The 20,615-nt window shown below is 45.2% G+C and overlaps 1 protein-coding gene across 1 annotated transcript in view; it reads left to right on the top strand.

Annotated features, from left to right (window-relative positions):
* The window catches only part of GAK (cyclin G associated kinase), a 1,188,967-nt gene that overhangs the window by 117,419 nt on the left and 1,050,933 nt on the right, over positions 1-20,615 (top strand). The window contains exon 3 of the mRNA XM_069236701.1: positions 5,189-5,248. Coding sequence (XP_069092802.1) covers positions 5,189-5,248 — 60 coding nt within the window. The remainder of the gene's footprint in view (positions 1-5,188; positions 5,249-20,615) is intronic.

Here is a 20,615-nt window from a genome sequence, read left to right as displayed (position 1 = left end):
TTAGTTTTCAGAAGTGTCAGGGTCTGGTATGTTTTTCCAGATGGCAGCGAACCCAGTGGGACAATATTGGGAGTTAGCCAAGCTCTTTTGGCCCAAATGTAAAATCAAAACCCAGTAGTCAAATGTCATCCTGCTTGCCATTGGGACGGGTTGCTTTAGTCCTCATGGGGGGCTGAAAGACTGTTACCCTCTTCATTTGGGGTGGGAGGCATATGATGCCCATGGTGGTGGGCTGCCCCCTCCACTCAATTTTTTTTGTTAATTCCCTGGCATCTTGTCGGCTATCTCCCGACACAGAAAGAGTTAACCAAAATAAATACTGATGACGTTTTGAAGAGAATAAGCAAAATACTATATGTATCTATAAAGAAGCAATGCAAACCTATGAAGAAAGCACATGTATTGGATATGAGTATTCCGCAGCGACTTAAAGGACCATTCTTTAGGAGTTAAGGTAAGTATGGGGCCCTGTCAAAAGCATCACCAGCAGATCCCCTTGAGTAGCTCTAGAGCGTCCTGGTGAAGAGGTGCTTTACGATGTTGGATGACCTGTTGGTATAAATGGTAAATGTTCCTGGGAAAGAAGCTGCAGGTGAGGACTGGGGGGGGAATCCGACTCAACCAACAGGGGGGCTCAAGTCTTGTGATGCTGGGGACCTAGGGACAACTTTGGTCATCTTCTCCTCGGTTTGGGACAGCCAGGTGCAGAGGTGTCCTAAGGCGACGCTTCTTTGTCCGTGGAGACGGTCGTGGTAAAGGGGGCCTGCACAAAGAGTCTGCAGGCGGTGTCGGGGAGTCCACAGCTTAGGAACTCTGGGTGGACTCATGTCCTGGAGAGTCTGGGGACCACTCTGGCACCGTTGGCCCACTTAGACTCAGGCTAGGGGGCACAGGTGCAGTGGCTCCTTCTGGTGTCAGGTTTTTGGTGGCCCGGAGTCCTCAAGGTTCTTCTTGAGTGCCTGCAGGGTGCAGGGAAGGAGCTCTGCTACTCCACAGGAGATCCTGATGCTTTTATAAGTGCAGGCAGTCCACCCAGGCTTCTGGAGGCAGAGTAGCTGCAGGACAAGACCACTTTGACACGGTTATCAAGGACTGCAAACAGGCTGGCAAGGTCGGGGCCAAGTCAGTAGCTGCCCCTCTGTTCATGCTTTTCACAGCTTTTCAGTGTCCTTTTTCTTCTTGGGTCCAGAGAATCTGTCTTCTGGTGTTGGGGAACCACCTAAATACTGAATTTAGGGGTGTTTAGGGGTGTGTCGGGTAGTCACTAATGGGTTACTTACCCGTGGGTGCCTACACCCCCTATATGATCACTGCCTGTGGGGAGTGGACATATTCCTATCCCAGATGGCCTAGTTCCAACCAAAAACAAAATGGTGGAACCCTTCCCTGAGTGTCCACCTCGAGTAGCCCACTTTAGGGTGGTGGCTAGCCCAGAGGAGATATGCGCCTAATGACTATCTCATTTTCCTGCCTGTCCTTGTGCAAATGGGCCTCAGGGCAGGGGGTGGCTACACCAGGTCTGGGGGAGGGGTGAGGGCTTGCATCAGGACACGCACCACAGACTGCGATGACAGTTGTGTGCATCTCGTTTTAGGAGAGGTCCCTGAGGGTGGCACAATACATGCTGCAGCCCTAAGGGACCCTCTTCTCTGCCCATGCCCATGGTACCAGGGGTCCATTTAATTGGGACTCGCACAGGTAGAGGAATGTGCCAATTGTACTCATTGTTAACTGTTTTTCTGGCGAGAGCTCTGGGGACCTGTTTAGGGGGGACCCAGTGCACCTCGGTCAAGAAACCTCAGCACCAGTGTGCAAAAAGGGGGAGGGGTGACCATGTCAAAAAGGTAGTTTCCTACAGTCAGTTTGTACACACCCCAGGAAATATAGGGTTAATCTTAAAGCATAATTTTTGGGGGCTGCTGCTCTCCCTGCAGCTTCCACAGCACTCTTATGACATGTTGGTTGTACCCTTGCCCAGATCTGGGCACCACTATGCAAATAAGCCCATGAAGGGCATCATGGGACACTCCTAGCCAGGCTCAGTGAATAAAAAATTAGCCCTCTCAGCCATTCAGAAGGCTTACATTTTTGAATTTCAGGCCAACGGTCCAGATTTGTATACATTTTGAACATTAATTCTCAAAAACTACTGAGCAGAATCATTCAAAATCACAAAAAGCACTCTGTTTAGCTAAAGATCTAGCTTTCTGCCAACGTTGGTATAATTCTCTTCAACTGTTTGGACTGTAGCGCTATTCGAAATGCCCTCTGAATATTGTATGGGGAAAATCTGTTTTGGCACTGCCCCTTTTGTTCTGGGCACCCCGCTAGATCATTGGTTCCCAACCTGTGGTCCGGGACCCCTGGGGGTCCGCAAAGCCTCCCCAGGGGGTCTGCGACTGCTTAGAAAATTAAATAATATTAACAGATTAGGTCCCCAGCTTTCAGTGGTCCCTGGATTCCGGTAAAGCTTCTGTGGGGGTCCCCGTCTCCAGTAACGATGAAGTAGGGGCCCACAAAAAAAGTCAAAAGGTTGGGAACCGTTGCGTTAGACAGATCACCATAAATCGTTCCCAGAAAGATCTTAGGTAGATCAACTTTATCTTTTCTTTTTTATTCTTTTTTTTTAAAAGCTTCAAGAAGATTTGTGAGACAGCACTAAAGATTTTAGCAAAACAAAAAAATCTGTGTCCTGTGATAACTAGGTCCTAACTATAACTACACAATGGTGACATCGGCGTCAAGCTCGTAATATGGAAAGAGATCTACAGTATGCTGTCAGCGGTGTTGGAAATTAAAGTCTCTCTAATGACGCAGTACCTTATTTTCAGTAGCACAAAGGACCCCCCCGAGGTCTGAGACGCCTGTTCAGGGGGTCCACACCTATTTTAGAAAATTTAATAATACAGAAATTAAGATATTAAAAATTGACAATTTGACAACTGTTTCTAACTTTGATTGTGAATTAAAAAAATATTTCAGGTTTAATTGTACCAGGGGACTGACAGGCCTGGTGTGGAGCCACAGCTCTTGCTCTCTTCTCCCTTTACCTCCTCCTTGCCCACATAGCCCTGTGATGAAACAATGGATATATGTGAAAATATGCTAAAGTTTGTATAAAACGTGTTACGGACTGATCCAGGAGACCACAGAATTGTTGGTTAATTGTAGACATAAGAATGACTTCTGGATCTGCTAACTTGTACGGGTTTTAATATAAATGGCCTTATAAAACACACAGTGTACCTTTCCACATAAACCATTCTCATATACCATCTAAATCTCATCTAGACCATATGTACAACCAAATTGAAACTGAAGTTAAAACAACCCCCAACACCCCATTTCTGTACAGATCCATCTAGTCAATTTGAATTACCTTAATGCTCTTTCCCTTGTGAATTGGGGGTATGGAGTGGTCATGCTGTGAAAATAGGATTCCACCATTGCCTGATTACAGTGACCTAGACGATATTCAGCTGTGAAGAAGATGTTTAAATACTAATGTTCCCCTCAGTGCAGGTGTATGAAGCGCACTAAATTACCCTTTTAATTACTTTACTTTAAGCATAAATGTGTTAATGATCATGTGATATTAACTGCAGTCATGGATATGATCTAGGACCTCAGCTCTAAGTTGGACTGAGAGCCGTCTGATATAGTGCTGACCCATTTGTCAGGTTATCTGTCACCCAGGGCACATGTTGAATTGCCATATGTATGATCAGCCTAAAACTCACTGCATCAGCATAGTCTTTTTCTAATTCTTTTGTGTATTTGAGGTCAATGGATGCCATAACATCCGCCCAGGGGTTTTGGCCCTTCATGGACTCCTTGACTCAATCCACTACAATGTTACTTCACCATCGGTGACTTGGTGCCCTCCAGTATCTCAGACTTGGCCAGAAACAATAACATATACGTTTGTCTTGCACTGCTTTTAATTAATCAGTTGGAATGAGTTTAACTTATATTGTACTACTGCTGTATAATCAAAACAAAGGAACACTGTTGTTTTTGATGGTCCCAGTGCTGTTTTCTCTGGCTCACTGCAGGATATGGTCCATGTCTCTTAGTTCAGCAGTTGTTCAGTGACACCTTTGGGTGGTGATCTGGATGATGACAGGGGGACAAGTGTTCATTTTCTGTTCTTCAATGAAAAGAACTTGGAGAACTCCTGCAGTGCCACAAATGGGCTCGACCATTCCACATTGAGGAGATCCATTCTGGGCCTCCTCAAAACCAAATGAAATGGAGAGATCCTAATGCTTTCTTGACTCCCCAGGGAACAACTGGTGTGGAAGACCACTTCAAGTGCTCAAAGTTTGTTTTCTTAAAGCCTTTCAGGATTGGGGCAAATTGTAATGCCTCCACTCTGTGAGGCCAAGCATGACCTACCCCTTGTGTTAGCAACATGGTGGCTGAATCATTTTAACCCTGGAGTGTGTTGCATGGGGCTATAAGCCCTGCCTGTTACTGGGCCACCATCACCTGTTGTTTGCCAGTCTGTCCTTCCGAGTCCCTTTTGGCAGGGGGCTTAGGGCAACAGTTAGCTGTCCTGGGACAATTATGAACCCCAGTTCCTTTCTAACTCAACAGTGCACCCCTCAGTGTCTGCAGTGCCAAGTTGTTTGTCTATGGCAGTGAGGAACAATAGCTGTCCAGGCTCCAACACCTCTCTGACAACAACCACTGATGGGTTCTGAATCTGCCATTCACTGTATATGCTGTTAAGCATCTTTAGTGGTGTAGTACAGGAGAAGGCACATCGCACTCTATTCTGTCAACCTCACCCTCATTGCTGAAATGTACTTTATCATGCCTTTCAGCGACACATTCACGGACAGTGCATAATCAGTAAATTAAACCTGTATATGTATATGCCCAGCACCATAGCCTAGAACTGTTTCAAGTGTGGTTGTGTTCGCAACAAACTGTGGCTTTATCTTCAACTCTGCTTCGTTTTGCCCCATTCGGTGGTGTACTGTGCACTTGTAGTTTTTAAACTGCACTCCTCCCACTTGAAGGCATTTATGGAATGGCTGGCTTGCTTTTATAGAAAATGTGCGTTCTTCATATGGATAAGCTGTTATTGATGAAATAGTTCCTTTCATGTTTTTTTGTGGATCTCATTACTGATGTCTGTCCTTATTTTGCTTTACAAATGCCTTTTGTTTATCTAACACAGAGGTTACTTTCAAATGAAGAAGAAAAGAACAAGGCTATTATCCAAGAAGTCTGCTTCATGGTATCCTTTTGTGATGATCTGAACAAAAGAAGAACACTGAGGTTATGGCTGTGAATGCTGCTTTTCCACCTGCCTTCTACACTTCAGCTGGTGATTTTTTTTTTATAGTTGGGTGAGGTATTTGAAATTGTGCTTTAAAGTTAATGCATATGTTAGCCTGGGCATTTATGAATCCATGCCCCTTGTCTCCCTCCAACACTGCATCCTCTAGGCAACTCTTATTAAGTTGTGTGTGAGAGAGACTTTTAGCCACAAGATTCTTTACCTATGAATATCCCTATGTGTCAGACTCTATCCCTATGAAATGCAAGCAGTACACCCTGCGCACTGGTAGGTGGCTTTGTTCGGATAAGCATTGATGTCATCGTCCGTGCTGGACATGAGAAGCGCAGTACCTATATAATCGCTACATTGATGTGCTGACATCAGTTCTTTCCTTTCTGCGCCTGTAAGCGCTGATCTGGATTTAGCTACCCCCTCAACTTTTTGTCAAAATCTTTTTGAGATATCATCTCCTGGAGTGATGTCCTGGAGTGATGTCACTCAAAGCGGCTGGTTTCCAATCATGTGGGACTGTCCAAGGCAAATGTCGGTGACAGACGCACACCTGGTATTTTTGTGGCGCATGGAGCCGGGACACTACTCCAGGGTGTGTGAGGACTGCCTTGCCATGCCCGAAGGCGCTGAAGGAGTGACCCCTTAAGCTCCTCGCTGCCCAATGTTGGTCGACTCAGCCACGCTCGAGGTTCCATTCACTTGGGAGGTCCTGGGACCGTTCACAGAGCCCCTTCTGAATGGTCTTCATCGCCGTCTAGGAAGACGAGTAAGTCCCACAAGCACAAGAAGTCCAAACACTCTTCGACTCCCCAGCATCTGTCGAAGTCGTCTGACAAGAGAAGTGTCAGTACTCCAAAGTCTACGAGTTGGCGGGGCTGACCCTGGCTCCACTCTGTTCTTCCCTGATTTTCCCAGAGCCGGAGCAACCCCCGCCCAGCTGAAGGAATTTTATGAGGCCATATACCTCATCACTGAGCAGCCCAGTGCCTCTGGAGGGCCTTTGGGCCCACGGGCGCGGGAGGTCACTCTACTGGAACCATGCCTTCTGGTTCACCCTCTGCGCCAGTCGGACCTCAAGGATCCTTTGCTGGAGCTGAACTGCAGGCGAGACAGAGGCCTTCCTTAGCACCTGCTCCAGTGCCAAAGCCCCTAGGCAGCTATGGAGGAGGGAGTCTGTTTTGGAGTGGTGGTGCACAGGGCGGCTTAGGTTGTGGACCTTAACCTCTCCTCTCTGGCAGTCAAGACTAACATCATAACAGAGGTGCTTCTGCTGAGAGTCACCACCTCAGAACCCTTGCTCCCAATTCAGTGAAGCTCTTATGGACGTCCTACTTGGGGCCTGCACAGGTGTCTGTGAATAGGATGATTGGCCACCACCATTGCCCCGCTCCTCAGACCATCATGACCACCCATTGGGAGGCAGGATCTTCACCTCCACCACTGGCGCTCAGTAACAGTTGGACTCTCCAGATAGCCTAAAGGGGCTACTTACTCACCCTTTGTGTTACCACTACTACTCATGCCACCCACTTTTGATCTGCTGACGGAGGACCATCTCTGTTTGTTCTGTCAAGAAGTGCAGGCTCTCTTGGCCAAGGAAGCCATAGAGAGGGTGTCTGCATCAGAAATAGGTTGTGGTTGTTTTTCCTGCTACTTTCTGGTGCCAAAGAAGAATGAAGGACTTTGTCTTGTCTTTGATGTTCATCTTCTTGACTTCTTCTTGAAGTTCGAAATGCTCGTGTTCGCTCAAGGTGCCTCTCCCCTAGATATGGGACACTGGATGGTAGCGTTGAACTTGGACATATTTCCTCATCCCTGTCCTGCTGGCCTACAGATGCTATCTGCGATTCACAGTGACCACAAGCACTTTGTTGTGCTACCTTCTGGCCTTAGCAGCACTCCCTGGGTGTTCACCAAGGTGATGGCAGTGGTTGCAGTTCATCTGTGGAGTTTGGGGATTACAGGCTTCCCCTACCTCAGTGACTGTTTGTTTAACACTGGCTCGGCCCAGGCATTTGTCATCCACTTTCAGACTATGGAAAACCTCTTGCACTTGCTGAGGTTCACTGTCAGCATGCCAGGGTCACACCTGACTCCCTCTCAACGCTCCCTTTCATCTGAGCTTTTTCTGGACATGGTTCAGTTTCTAACCTATCCTCCTGAGCGGCCAGTCCAGGGTATTCATGCTATGATACTGATATTTCAGTCTCTATCCTGGATTTTGGTGGGACGAACTCTGAGGCTGCTGGGCCTCATGGCCTCCTGCATCCTGCTAGTGACACATGCTCATTGGCATCTGTGGGCTCTGCATTGAGCCATGAAGGCCCAGTGGTCGCAGTATCAGAGGAATCTCTCTGGGAAGGTTCAGCTCTTGGAGGGAACTGCCAAGGACCTGCAGTGGTGGTTAACAAGCTGCAATTGGGCCAGTGGTAGACCCTTCTCCCTTTACCAACCAGATCTAATGGTGGGGTGGCCATCTAGGAGAGGTGGAGATCAGAAGACTAGTCTCCGGCAGTGGTGGAGTCCAAGCATCACATAAATCTGTAAGGGCTTCAGGTGATTTGCTATTAAAAGCCTTTCTTCCTTTGATCAAGGGAAGGCAGGTGCAGGTGTTCACGGACAACATTACTGCCATGTGGTATTGCAACAAATAGTGTGGGTGGGATTGTAGACCCTGTCAAGAGGTTCTGGGCCTCTGGACTTGTCTGGAACATCAACGCATTTCCCTGGTGGTGCAGCCTCTGCCGGGATCTCTGGATGCCACCACGGACCGACTCAGCCAAAGATGCCTAGTGGATCACAGATGGTGTCTCCACCCAGAGGTGGCACAATGTCTCTTTCAGCAGTGGGTAGAGCCTTGGTTAGATCAGTTTGCCACCACCGAGAACATGCAGTGTCAGCAGTTTTATGCGCTGGAGTTTCCAAGGTGACTCTCGCTTGGAGGTGCTTTTTATTTCGAGTGGAGTTCCGGCCTCCTTTGTGCTTTTCCACCAATAACACTCCTGCCCACAGTTCCCAAGAAGATCAGGAAACACTGGGCCCAAGACATTGTGGCTCTGGGTTGGGCAGAGAGAGTCTGCTATTCCGAGATGATGAGCATGACCATCAGTACTTTGGTAAGGCTGCCTCTTCTGGAGGATCTTCTGTTACAGCAACAGGGCAAGGTTCTGCACCTGACCACGCACACCCTCCAACTACTTGAATAGAGATAAAGTGGCAACAGTTGAGAGCTTTCGACCTTTCTCCCAAAGTCTGTGATGTTATTCTGGCAGCAGACGTCCCTCCACAAAGTCGACATATGCCTGCTGTTCAGATAAGTTTGTGTCATCCTGTGCTTCCCACAACACTGACCCCCTTTCTGCACCTTTATCCAATGTTCACCTGTTGCTTTGTCGTTGGCCCAGCAGGGCAGTGCTCTGTGCACAGTTAAATGTTAACTCTCTGCCATCTCAGCATTTTTGCGGTTGCTAGACCATCCTTCTCTCTAAGTCAGCTGTTGTGACTAATTTCCTTAAAAGCCGGCAGCATATGTTTCCCCTTACATCATTCATCAGGCCTCGGTGAGACCTCAACCTAGCCTTCACCTTTCTATTGTGTGCCCCATTCGAAACTCTACACAATTACTCTCTTAGGTTCTTGACAATAAAAACTGCCTTCTTAGTGGCCGTAACATCAGCCAGGAGGGTCAGTGAGGCACTCTTTATGTACACTCCTTCTACCACCCTCTTCATTAAAAACCTGGTTCTCCAGACACGACCTTCCTTCCTTCCAAAGGGTATCACTCCCTTCCATGTAGGCCTTCCTTCACTCCCTTCCATGAAGGCCTACCTTCTTTGCTTCGCCGTACTCGTCCAATGAGGAGGAGAGCCTCCATCTGGACCCAAAAAAAGGTGTGTTGTCTTTCTTCCTTGGCCACACAAGATTTCCAGGTGGATGTTCAACTCTTCGTGGGCTATGTCAGAGTCAAAAAAGGTAAGGCTGTGCTGAAGCGGACCATCTCATGTTCAATTGTTCTTTGCGTTTTGATTAAGATCTGCTACACGCTGTCTAAGAAACAGCCCCCTAAAGTCCTGCAAGCTCACTCTTCCAGAGCCAAGACTTGGACCAAAGCGTTAGCATGCAGCGTCCGTCTCCTGAATATCTGTCAGGCAGCTAAATGGGCATCACTGCACACTTTTACAAAACATTGCTGTCTGGGCAGTTAGGTATGTCATGACAGATAATGTGCCCATTTGGTCCTGCAGGACTTTCTGATTTAATTTGCTTTGCAGACCCCCCCTCCCGGGAGGTATTACTTTGGTAGCTATTCAAAGGTAAGGAATAAGTCTCTATCAGATGGACAAGTTACTTACCTTTGGGGACTCCTTATCTGGTAGAAACTCTAGCTAGCCACTGATTCCTTACAGACCTTCCCATCCTTGCTGCATTGTGATCCGGTTCAGGTGTAAGGGACACTCTTTTCAGGCCCTTAGTGTTTTCAACACGAGTGGTCAGTTCTTATCGTGGCTCAGTCATGCTGCCGTGAAAAGTTGCAAAAATAACTAACGTCAGCATGCCAGTGGGGCACCTATAAAGTTACTGCACAAGTCACTTCCAGCGCGGAAGACATGGAGCCGAGTGACACCACCTGTCAGTGTGCATGGGGTACTGCTCGAAAATCTTCCAGCTCCATTCTGACGCCTGAGGATATTCAAAGGTAGAGAATCTGAGGCTAGACAGTCTCTACCAGATAATGTGTTACTGAAGGTGAGTAAATTGTTATTCTCTATGCTTCTTGGAGAGGGCAGGAGGTTGTACCGTGAAACCAGTTGTAAGTGCTTTGGCGATGACAATTATCCACCCATGTGTTTTTTTTTTTTATTTTTATTTTTTTATGGCAGCTGACTTTCTTGTTGCCCCATAGTTTTTTCTCCTTTTCAGAGTTTTGGTTGGGTATTTACCCATGCAGTATTTGCTGGGCATGAATATGAGAACAGTTTTGCAATGCTTTTTTCCCATTCTTACATCTTAATTTATTTATTTTATATTTAGGGAAATTGCTCTCTGATTTCTGCTGATCACTTTAATATAAGGACCCAATTTCACATTTGTGATCGTCTATCCTTAAGGGGCTCCTGATACCTGTCATGGTCATATATTGGTAAAAGCTAGCCTTGGCAGTGGAAAATGGAAATACTCCTGTCACCTAAGCACTGTGTAGAGGCTGTTTATTGGAGTAGTACTATGCAGGACAAAACCCACACTATAGGTAGAACATGCGTCTTAAACGTTCAATGCCTGAGCTTAGTGACTGTCTCTGTGAATGGTTTTCCCTTAAGTTGTTCAGCCCTGTCTCTGAAGTTGAGGAGGCCAGTCTCTTGATAAATACTTTCTCAAGAGGGGTCTTCATGCCTTCTTTTTAGTAGTTTTTACATATCTTCAGGCGTACTTGACATTATTACAAGCAGCATACTAAAGACCACAGGTTTAATAGTCTAACCTGCATCCTTAAAATTATGCTGTTTCCATACCGTTCTTCAGTTACCTTAATGTTTTAAAAGGCCTCACTCTCTCTTTCTGTTAAAAAGAAGCCAATAAAGAGGAACAAGTGTGAACAGGAGAATTGCCCATTGACCTAAATTCATAGACATCTTTGAGCTTTCAGTATTATTTCATTGTCTTTCTTGCAGTTCCGTATCAACGGACCCTTGTACTACCTCTCTTTAGCTGTGGTGCATGCAAGTGAGGATCAGGAACTGTTATAATTGGGTGCACCAAAGTTTTTACGCAGCTTGGGGTACTCATCAATTGTTAACAAAAGCATCATTATTTCAGTATGGTTGCAGGTTTTTCATAGCTCCTGGCTACAAAAAATCCATTTAGCTGAACTCATCTATTTAAGCCGTTGACCATGCTTTTCTTCAGTTGTTACCCCCTCAGCATCATGTGTTGCATTTTGCACCTCTTCCAGCGAACTTCGTAGGCTTGATTTGAGCTAGAGAATCTTTATTGTCATGCCAGCTTAGACTGTAACTAATTGCTCATTACTTCTAGGTGAAAATATCTTTCTTAAGTTTCAGTAATACATTTTGGTTGCAGAAAAGGATCCACAGCTAAGCATTTCTAAACGTTGTTCATATGTGGATGTTGTTGCACTTCACCATCACTAGGCTGAAACTAATGCTGTGGTATTACAAAAAATTGTTATGTAGTTCTGGAACTTCAAGGAGTGTAACTTAACCTTGCTTTACCAAGCAATGCTACTATCACTGATTTGCACGTCCTTCTTTGTCTATGGTTTTGGGTGCAGTGATGAAATGTACAGCAGAGTGCACTACAGGAGAGGATTGAACCTCTGATGTGTGTGAGTGCATGCCTAGCTGGGGTAGCCTCACGCATGCATCCAGGATGATGACTTCTCTACTCGTACAGCTTTTGTGCAGGATAAGGATGCAGACAAAACGATCACGCAGCATCCCTTCCTTGCTGCTTACCTTACCAACACATTATTTTGCCCCCTGTTCTTCTCGGTGAGCATCACTGAAACCACCAATGAGGCTGTTATCCTCCTCCTGTGTAACAGAGAGAGATAGCTGTCCTGGCCAGAAGCGGTTAATGGGAGAGTAGAGGCAGAGCTAGGCAGTGGTGTTTATGCTGGGACTTTAAAGCAGCTGCATGGAAATGATGGCTGGAGACTGAGATGCATCCGGTACTCTGCTCTGCAGTGATGATGCATTACATGCTGTTGATATTTGACAGCTGGAGCTTCATACTTGTGCTTGATTTATGCCATGTAAAACCAGAGGCACTCTGCCAATCCTGAAGGAGTTTGTTGGCAGTCCCTTTTTGATGCCATTGTAATCACAGCAGTGCTCTTGTCCCATGGAGTACCTCTAGAACTAATGATTAGCTCAAGCTGTTAATGTTCCTCATGCACCCCCCCACCAAATCAACCTGACTTGCCTCAGTCTGTCATTCTCACTTTCATTCACCACAACGTAATCTCGCTCTATCCTCCATGCATTTCGTATTGTCTCCCTAACACTGAATTGCTCCTCCTCTGCCCTTTAACTTACCTTATCTCCTCTACTAACATTTGCTCCTCTTCAAGCCTCTTAATGTTTTACATATTCAGGCCGCTGCTGGTCAGAGATTTGCTATGAAATTTCTTAGCTGTACCGGTTTCATATTTTTAATGCATAAAATATTTTCAGAGGGTGCCTTTTACAGTATCTCTTTTGTGAAACTGTAGTTCGTACAGATTTGTGACATGATCATATAATTTTTAAACTGCCACTGTAGTGGTAGGATCACTTTAGATAGTCGCTACTATGACAGTGTTAGCAAGTGGTAAATATAAATTACTGATAATTGTAAAATAGTATGGTACTGTGCAAGGACCTTTTCAGGTGCATAGATTCAATAAAATAAGTATATCTCTGATTTCAGCGCAAGTCTGCTTCTCCTTTGTAGTGTAGGGTCTCATGTATTTGGAAAATCTATATCCACCTCCCCACATTTTATGTATTTGTATAACGGAGGAGCAGCCAGTGAGCATGCTACTCAAGGCTATACTTCCAGAACAAATGCCCCGCATTGGTATAGATCCCTTCAACAAAGGATAACTCCAGTATATGGACCTCCTAAGAGTATATAGCTTGCAAGGGATGGTCTCTAAAACACAGCACCATTTGCCATGGATAGCCTCCATAACATCAGTTGTAGCCTTCAGAACTCAACACAACACTTTACAATCTATTTTGCTTGTATTTCCGGCTCTGTTGCTGTTATTCTTTACAGGTTTTAAATTTCTTTTAATCACTTGCTGCCACACTCCAGCTGAGTAATCCAGAATCCTATTTTGCATTCCAGTTGTGACTGCTAGACATCAGCACAGAATGCCTGTTGTGATCTCTAGACGTGGACATAATAAACCAGATAATGGGGTTTGCCAGATAAGTTTGAGGACTAAACACAGTATTCCAAATAAAGCCTTTCTAGTGATGTAGATATTCTATGGTTGGAATAAATCCTCGCATTCCTGCTGATTTTTTTAATTTTTTTAATTTTTTAATTTTAATTTTTTTAATACATTGCGTTCTGCAAGCCAACATATCTCTATCAATTGCCCCCTGAAAGCATTACCAAATTGTTTATCTTCCTTGTGGTCATTCAGTGTTAAGTCAAAAATGTTCTTCAACAGGGGAAGCTTGCATTGTTTCTAACTGTGCCGTAACATATCTGTGTGAGTTAATCTTGTGCTGCTTCACATGGATGTTGTGTGTGTTTCTGTAAGTGTAGCCTGGCCTGCTGCAACCTTCACTGTTTCTGATGTGTGTTTCAGAAGATCTTACTGCAATGCGTTGATGTATTTATTCTGTGTGTATCATTGAAGCTTGTTAAATTTCCCATATACAATGCTTAGTACATCAGTCTCTCTTATTGGCAGTAAAGGTTATGTACGAGGCATGTGTGGCTGTAAATGCACATGCTTAGCATAATCCTGCCATCTAGTGTTGGGCTCGGTTGTGTGCATGTTGTTTTTCTTAGAAGAAAGTCTTTCGAGTCACAAGGTAGAGTTACTCTCCCTCTTGCTGGCTATGCGCATGGTCATCTATTCTATTGTTGAATTGTTGTCTTCTGCTGTCTATTCAGACGTGGTCCCCTGCTCCGGTTGCACCATTGTCGCTTATTCTTTTTTAGGCCTTATTGTCGGTATTGGTATCGATAGCAGCTTTTTCTATGTCTTCTTAATCCGTTCCTCAATGTCGACTTCGTCAGGGCGACTCGAGTCTGCTGCGGCCCCTGAGGATTTTCACCCTTTGGGGCAGACTTCTTATCTTTGATGTTCCCTCCTCACCATGTCCTCCCAGTGATGGAACGGACACCTTTCTGCTTCTGTCATCACTGCCTCGCCAAGTACCCATGCACCGATCTCCACCAGGTGTGGAAATTGTGCCTTTCCCCTGAGCCATGGAGGCTACCTGCGAGGCCTGCAAATCCTTTCGGTCCAAGAAGACGGTGCGTAATCGTCAAGCTCAACGCCTTGGAATGTCCAGATGCAGCGTTGAAGATACACAGGACGCAAGAACCTTCAAGAGGAGGCCCAGGTCTCTGCTGCAGATGAAGGCACCCTCTCCCGTGATGACAGCTCTGGCACCAACTTAAGAGATGAAGGCTCTCACACCAGGTCAAGCCTTGTTTTGCTGGGCCCCCTCCATCTCAAACCCCACCCCAGCAGACAACCACAAAGGGTCACCTACCAACCCCAGATCACCCAAAATTAATTGTTAGGCCACCACTGCCTTCGGGCCATGGTTGGCACTGAGAGGCTGCCTTGGACATGTTCAGCTCTGGCATGGAGGCGAATAAATAGCACCTGACACACGCTCTCAAGGAGACTACTCCTGCATCGGTGCTGAATGAGCTTCGAAGCCGAAACCCTCTGTGATGATTCACTGTTCCACCTCGGCATTGAAAGCACTTGCTTTGGGCCTGAAAGTCTTGGCACCAAAAACTTGAATGGAACCAAAGTCTTACACTTTCAGCAAATAAGCACATGGTTCCGAGCCTGTGGCACCTATGCTTCAGTGGATGCAAGAGGAGAATAGACTCCAGGCAGCAACACAAAGTTATACATCTGGACACTGGTTGTATAATTATAAGACCTCCTCATACTGGTGCACAGCCAGTCAGAAGACAATTGTCCTTTGAGGGAACTTTGGAGATCCAAGCTCCCCCATAGCATAGAAAAAATGCAGACAAGGCCACAAACCCCGTGCACCTCAGCCCACCTCCAAAGCCTCCTGCACACCACACAGTCACCACTGTATTCAACTGCTGTTCTCTCGCCATACTTTCCAGAGGCTTCCATCCAATCTTACACAGGGGGTAGGGAAAGGGATGCAGTTTTTCTTCCTACCACATGACCTGTGGGACTTAAGCGATGCAGAACCATCTGTGATACAGACCCCAATCTATATTCCACTAAACCCTCTCCGCCAGAAGACACTTCTACCTGCCATGACCTTATAGGTAGAGCTGCTGCTTACCACAAAGTCCAGCTACACACGCAGCCTTTAGAGGACAACATTTTGTTTGAGACTCTATTCACCAGCCAGCACTCGGCGCAATACTTGCTAATGCTGAAAGGCATGTTGTAACACACGCCCAACATTTTCAATGACCTTGTTGGGTCGAGTGTGATTACACCAAGGGTCGACAAGAACTACAATGTTTTATCCAACGACCCTACACATATAAAAGACAACTTCCACCCAATTTACTGGTAGTTGCCATATAGTACGCAAGAGGGCCAACTCTCAAACATCTGGTGGGGTACCCCCACCAGATAGAGTGCAAAAAGATTGACGCTGTGGGTAAGAGGGTCGCTGCCCAGTGTGACACCCATTGGAGGATCGCCAACTCCATTGGCCTCCTCTCCTGCTATGAAAGGGCTCAGTGGGATGAGATGCAGGATATGCTCCAATATTTCCTAGAAGAGCACAAGAAGCAGGCATATCAGATTGCTTCCGAGGGTAAGATAATTGCCAGTACCACCATTCACTGTGCTCTTGATGACCCTGCAGGTAGATGCATTAATTCCAGTACCCTACTCAGAAGAGATCACTGACTTTGAATCTCCGGTTTTAAACCTGAAGTTCAACAAAACGCCTTTGCCTTTCCCTTCGACAGTGAACACCTTTTTGGTCTCCAGGTCAACTCTCCTGTAAAAAATAAAGTACTAGATGGCCAAGGGCGTGGGGGCTTTGTAGATGCCATTGCAACCCGTCTCCCTTCACCGCTCCCCTTATCGTGGAGGAGCAAAGACCACCACACCGATGCCTCCTCTTCCTACCAGTGTCCCAAGGCACAGACCACCACTCACCTAGGAGATACTACAGAGGCTCCTACAGTAGAAAATATTTCAAGTGTATAGGCAAGGGTGGATTCACCAAACCATCTGTCACTGCCACCAAGCCCTGACTGGCCAACCATCCCCACAACACCTGTCAGCTGTTTAATAGAAGGGTTCTTTCCCACCTGGCGGAACCTCACCTTTGACAAGTGGGTGTTGGATATTATCCAACATGGTTATTGTCTGGAGCTCACTTTCACTCCTCGCAAACACAAACTTTCACTGTAACATCAACACTTGCTTAAGGTGGAAGTTCAGGCACGCCTGAAAAAAAGGGGCTTTAGAACCAGTGCCAATACACCAGCACGCCACAGGAGTCTGCTCACTCTACTTCCTTATTCCCAAAAAGGATGGGTTCCTGAGACCAATCTTGGATCTCAGACCCCTAAAAGAATAGATTCTCTCAGAGCACTTTGCCGTGGTTTCTCTTCAAAATGTCATCCCTTTATTGCAGGGAAGTGACTTCAAGGCCACACTTGACCTCAATAACACCTATTTCAACATCCCTACTCACCAGTTGTATCGCGGATACCTCCACTTTCTAATAAAGGGCAGCATTTCCAATTCAAAGTGCTTCCTTTTGGGTACTGAGATGGAGTCTCAATGGGAAGGTCTAGTGTTGGTCGGCCCTCAAGCTTGCCACTCTCTCCAGTGGTGGAACACATACAATCTCTTCAAAGGATGACCTTCCATACACCTTGTTCCACAGAGAGCTTTGAAAATGGTTGCCTCCCTAACAGGGTGGGGAGCACTTTCACAAGATCTAGCCAGGGAAATCTCCATATCAGTCACCTGGAGATGGTAGCTGTTCACCTAGTGCTCAAAGCCTTCCTTCCTCACCTAATTGGAAAGGAAGTTCTGATCAAAACAGACATGACTACCATGTATTATCTTCACAAGCTGGGGGCACCATGTATCCTCAGTTTTTTCATGTAGACCAAACCAGTTGATGGTGGGCTGTGTGATACAACAGTCACCTGTTAGTGTAATAAGTGGACTACAATTTTGCAGATCTCCTCAGCAGGAGGTGCCAACAAGTCCATGAGTGGGAACCCCACCCACAAGTCGTCCTAACATTCCTCTGGCATTGGGATCAACCACAATTGACCTTTTTGCAACAGCAGAAAATAACAAATGCCCAAACATAGCCTCCAGGTTCTCGCAGTCCAGGATCAATGCACTGTGGATGAGCTGGTCAGGGTATTTGCTTATGCTTTTTCACCTCTCCTACTGCTTCTGTTTATGGTCTGCAAACTTCAGCAGACATGACATCTCTCACCCTTATCCTAGCTACATCCACATGGGCACAGCAACCATGGTTCACACTCCTTGTGCTCTCAGTAGTTCCCCCTAAGGTACTGCAAAACAGGCAGAACCTTCTCGCTCAGAGCCAAGGAGAAATCAGACATGCAGACTCCAGGATTCCAGTCATCAAAGCCTTCCTGGAAAGACTTAAGAGTTATTCCTCTTAGGGTGCTACCAGCTCTCACTTTGAATATCAATATTGTATTAACAAGATAATGGGCCCTCCAGTTGAGCCCCTCCCTCTAGTTTTTATCCTGGAAGATATAATTTCTAGTCGCTTATTACTTCACTGAAATGTGTCCGTAAGCTTCAGACATTAACTTCAAAAGACCCTTTCTTTCAGCTACATAGAGATAGGGTGGTACTGCGTTTCCAATCATAAATTTCTTCCAAAAGTGGTGTCTCAATTCCATGCTTATCTATTGAGTTGCCAGTTTTTTTCCCCCAACCTGATTCAGTTGCAAAAGGGGCTCTACATACCTAAGACGTTAAACGAGCCCTGATGTATTATATTGATAGAACCAAAACATTTAAGAAAACACAACTCCTCTTTGTTGCGTTTTCAAAACCACACAAAGGAAGAGCTATTTCTAAGTCAGTTATTTCTTATTAGATTGTTAAATGCATCGAACCATGCTATGCTAAAGGAAATTTAGCTATCCCTCCTAGGGCTTACTCCCCTCATGAAAAAGGAGCTTCAGTGGTCTTTTTGGATAATATATCTATTGCTGACATATGTAAACCTGCTACATGGTCTTCACCGCATATATTTACAAAGCATTACTGTGTAGATGTGCTGGCCCATCAACAAGCCAATGTGGGCCAAACAGTTCTACGTACACTATTTCAAACTACTGTAATACCCACAGGTTAGCAACCACTTATAGAGGAGGACTGCTTTGCAGACTACACTAAGCATGTTATCCACCGCCACTCATACCTCGAACGGAAAATGTTACTTAAACTGTTAACATTTGATTATGGCATGTAGTGCTGTAGATTGTCATACATCCACCCTCCTCGCTGGACACTTTTGTTTGTTACAGTTACTTTTATGGGCTATTACAAACTTTTATACCATAGAGATCTCACTATACTACGCTCTGCTTCAATTCCATCCTCACCCACCTTGCAGGAGAACAATCTCACAATGGAGTCCGTGACCATGTGCAATGCCTGCAAAAGGAGGAATCACTGTACCTTGTGACTCAAAAGACTCATCAAAGAAAAACAACTTGCACACACTTGAGTCCAACACTTAACGGCAGGATTATGTTGAGTATGTGAATCTACAGCACTTCATGCCATGAACAGATGCTTACGGGGTAAGTAACATTTTCCTTTCCACTACTCTTTAAACAAGAAGCACAGTTTTCCAACAAGACCGAAGCCTTTTTACCTGCTGCCTCAACCTTTTTATTGCACTAACAGTAACCTGAAGGAACAGGAAAAACATATGAGCTTCGAAAAACATTTGGAAGAGCTGGCCAATCAAAATAGAAACTTAATCCACTACTAAACAGTCTGTTCTTTTCTTGTTCATATTTATTAATGTATTTCCCCTTTGCTCATATCTTGTTTACGTCCACTAATGCATTTTCACCTTGCCCTTGTAGTCCTTCCTGAGGTTGAGGCCTTATCTGTGGTCCCTGGTTGCCACTGTGATCACACACACTCCCAGTGTAAAAGTGGTCTGCCTTCTTTTCCTGCTCCCGCTTGCATGCTTCAGAGCAGAGAGGGAGAGTCAACAGTACTTCCGGGCTTTTCAAGAGCATCTATGCAGTCATGCTCATGGCAGCATATATACTTGTGGTTTTACGGCTCCTCGGCCCATGTACAGCCACACACATCGTATGTCAGATTTCTTATTCCTTGTCAGTACACCTGGCGTTGCATTTGTTTCTCAACCATTTGGACACCTCAAAGAGTAAACTATTTTGCCCACTGCAGTGGAGAATTAAAAATTCTCCATTGGCAGGACGTGTGAATTTTGTGTTGCTGTGATTTCCTCAATTAATAATTCTGTTACAGGTCGTTTCAGAAGGTCAGTAAGGCATAAAAGCACATTTGCCCACTGCTTGGTATTTAATGCAAGGAAAACTGTTTTGACTGTCAGGCCCGACTTTCTATTCAAGGCTGACTAAACCAATTTGTTGAATGATATTTATGACTTTATTCCTTAAAACAAAAAACCCTAAAGTGTGTATGTTGATTACTGTCCCATCAGCGAACTCATCAGTTATTTTTTTATATGGCGTGAAATTACCTCAACGAACCCATGCTTCACATGTTCGATATTCAATGCTCCAGTTTTGGTGAATAGTAGTCAGACACGTTTAAATGCAGAACCGTGCTAATAAACGTCATAAAAAAAAAAATCTGGGTTGATTGGCTGTGGCTTGTTTTTCTTCACAGATAAAACATGGGGATTAGTCGGTGCTTAGTCATGACTGTTAAGTTAATGTCTTTTGATGATATTAGAATAATTACAAATATTCTTGAAGTTACTGATGGCTCTTTAATGTTATAAGGTTCTCATCGATGTGGAGAATATTAGTGGGTGAGGTCAGAGAAACAAGCTTGTTGGTCAGTATGAACTTTACCATATTCCCAAAAGTGGGGAAAGACTTTGAATTAGGAAAGACCACAAATTAGGCAAGCTGGCCTTCTTTGAGCTTAACCTTGAACCTCGAGACTTTCCTTTGGTTTATTTTTTACTCTGCAATAGAAGGTACACATATGTCACAATGCTTATCTGATAAGAGATAAACATCATGATAAACGCTTCCTATAAACAAGGCTTAGGCATGTATGAAAAGAGCTTTGTTAGGCTTTCCCCTTAAACCATCATATATTGGGGTAGTTTCAGTGGAGGCTGTTATCAAAGTTGGCAGTTGTATCATGACAGAGATCAGGACCGCCACAACTAATAGAGCACCTTTTTGAATTTACATATTAGAGTAAGTAGAGATTTCTCCAGCCAGAGCAAAAACCCTGTGTTCAGTACATCCAAAGAGAAGCCTACTAATTGAAGCTCCATAGGTCTGCACTTCTTTTGGTTGCAGTGTGACTTCATTCTTAATTGGTCCAAGGTGACCAGAACTCATG

This window comes from Pleurodeles waltl, chromosome 1_2 (assembly GCF_031143425.1).
Source record: "Pleurodeles waltl isolate 20211129_DDA chromosome 1_2, aPleWal1.hap1.20221129, whole genome shotgun sequence".
Lineage (NCBI taxonomy): Eukaryota > Metazoa > Chordata > Amphibia > Caudata > Salamandridae > Pleurodeles > Pleurodeles waltl.
This window is presented reverse-complemented; position numbering and strand designations above follow the sequence as displayed.